This window comes from Hipposideros armiger, unplaced genomic scaffold, assembly GCF_001890085.2.
Source record: "Hipposideros armiger isolate ML-2016 unplaced genomic scaffold, ASM189008v1 scaffold_166, whole genome shotgun sequence".
In the NCBI taxonomy this organism is placed as follows: Eukaryota; Metazoa; Chordata; class Mammalia; order Chiroptera; family Hipposideridae; genus Hipposideros; species Hipposideros armiger.
In genome coordinates this window covers 2,170,329-2,172,570 of record NW_017731516.1, presented here as the reverse complement: position 1 = coordinate 2,172,570, position 2,242 = coordinate 2,170,329, and the positions used below count along the sequence as shown (strand labels likewise).

General features: G+C 45.4%; 1 protein-coding gene across 1 annotated transcript; it reads left to right on the top strand.

The window, feature by feature from the left end:
* The first annotated feature begins 103 nt into the window (after window positions 1-103).
* DUSP12 (dual specificity phosphatase 12) lies at window positions 104-2,002 on the top strand. The gene is given in 4 exon segments (XM_019651767.1): window positions 104-397; window positions 399-514; window positions 608-823; window positions 1,011-2,002. Coding segments are annotated over 4 exon segments (717 nt in total). The 5' UTR covers window positions 104-133; the 3' UTR covers window positions 1,132-2,002.
* The last annotated feature ends 240 nt before the right edge of the window (window positions 2,003-2,242 follow it).

Below are 2,242 nucleotides of genomic sequence, written 5' to 3'. Positions count from 1 at the left end.
TGGTAGAGGGAGAGAGCTATAAACTCAGTAGGAAGAAAAGGGTATCAAGAGACCCTCAGGATCAGGCCTCATCACTTCTAAAAAAGTGAATGCCTGAGGCTGGCGGCTGCGAGCGCGCGGGCCGCCGCCGGAGATGCTGCAGGTGCGGCCCGGGCTGTACCTGGGCGGCGCCGCGGCCGTGGCGGAGCCGGGCCGCCTGCGGCGGGCGGGCATCACGGCCGTGCTCACGGTGGACTCGGAGGAGCCCGACTTCCAGGTCGAGGGCCTGCGGAGGCTCTTCGTGCCCGCGCTGGACAAGCCCGAGACCGACCTGCTGAGCCACCTGGACCAGTGCGTGGCCTTCGTGGGCCAGGCCCGCGCCGAGGGCCGCGCGGTGCTGGTGCACTGGTCTCTTTTTCAGTCATGCAGGAGTCAGTCGAAGTGTGGCTGTAATGACTGCTTTTATCATGAAGACTGACCAACTTACCTTTGAAAAAGCCTATGAGAACCTGCAGACTATCAATCCAGAGGCTAAGTGAGCTCTTTGTTAGCGTAATAGTTCTGCTTTTGTGATGTGACTTTTATTATTGTAAAGGAAACCTAACTTGGTATTGGTTTGTCTTTACAGGATGAATGAGGGGTTTGAGTGGCAACTGAAATTATACCAGGCCATGGGGTGTGAAGTAGATACCTCTAGCGCAGCTTATAAGCAGTATCGTTTGCAGAAGCTTACCGAGAAGTATCCCGAACTGCAGAACATACCTCGAGAGCTCTTGGCTGCTGACCCAACCACCGTTTCACAAGGATTGAAAGATGAAGTTCTCTACAAATGTAGAAAATGCAGGCGATCTTTATTTCGAAGCTCTAGCATTTTGGATCATAGTGAGGGAAGTGGCCCTAGAGCCTTTACCCACAAGAGGACGGCACCGTCCCTCCTACCTGTCACAGGGAGTCAGGCCCAGTGCACATCCTATTTCATTGAACCTGTACAGTGGATGGGATCCGCCTTGTTGGGCGTGATGGGTGGACAGCTTCTTTGCCCCAAATGCAGTGCCAAGTTGGGTTCTTTCAATTGGTATGGTGAGCAGTGCTCCTGTGGTAGGTGGATTACACCTGCTTTTCAAATCCATAAGAACAGAGTGGATGAGATGAGAATGCTGCCAGTTTGGGACCACAAACAAGAAAAATAGGAACTAGTGGAACTTGTGACCTTTGACAGCTTGGAAAGAAACTTACCGATGATCCCTTAGCTCCTTGTCATTCATGGTAGAGTGTCTAGTTTTTAGACCATCAGCATTTCATTTGCAATGTGAGAAGATACAGTCACTTGACGGGACTGGGAAACTGTAGTTGGACTTTGTAATCATGTAAATTATACTTTATTTGATATAAATCTTCTATAACCCAGATACTTTCTTTGTTTCATATATTTTATAGAGTTCTGATTTTTGGAATGTTAGTTATGTGATCATAAGGTCTGGATGGACAAAAGTTATGTACAAAAATTGGAAACTATCATGTTTAAATAGGTACTTCTATCTTTAGAAATGTAAAGCAGACTTGTTGGAACATATTTTGATGTTTGTTTCTCTTTCTTGCTTCTAAGAAACATTAGTTAATCTGCATGTACCTGGATCTCTCTTGGAAATGTGGAAACAAAGGCCATTCGGAAAACAGTGACTAAAATGTGGTTTTCCTATTACTGTTCAGGAATCCCAGTTACCTAAATTTTTAGAAAAGAGTATTTAAGATACCGTTTCAAATAATCCACGTGAAGAAATATATTAATGTGAGGTTGTTTCCAATGATAAAGAAATGTGGAGTAACCACATGCAACTGCCTCTTAAGCCTGCTATGTTAGAGTGCTGGGAAAGGTAATATGTCCAGATTAGCTTGCTTAACACCATCTCTGGAAACTGGAATTTATTTTACTTGATACTAATGGTTAGAATTGGGCCTAATTAGATATCTGAACACTTACATGGAATCAGCATTAGGCAATAAACGGGAATATTTTAAGACATTTTGCATATTTAAAAAAAAAAAAAAAGTGAATGCCTAACCATAGCAGGATCAACAATAGACATTATCCATGTAATGAAACCATCTCTGAGAGAGTCCAGTTATTCCCATGAGCAAGGAGGGCAAAATATCGTGGGAAGGCCTTGAAAGCCATCTGGGACTATGAGCAGCTCATGTAGCCCCCAAATCCCACCCCCGACCTGCAGCTGCCAGAGAAGAGAGTAGCCTCAGATGGAGAGCA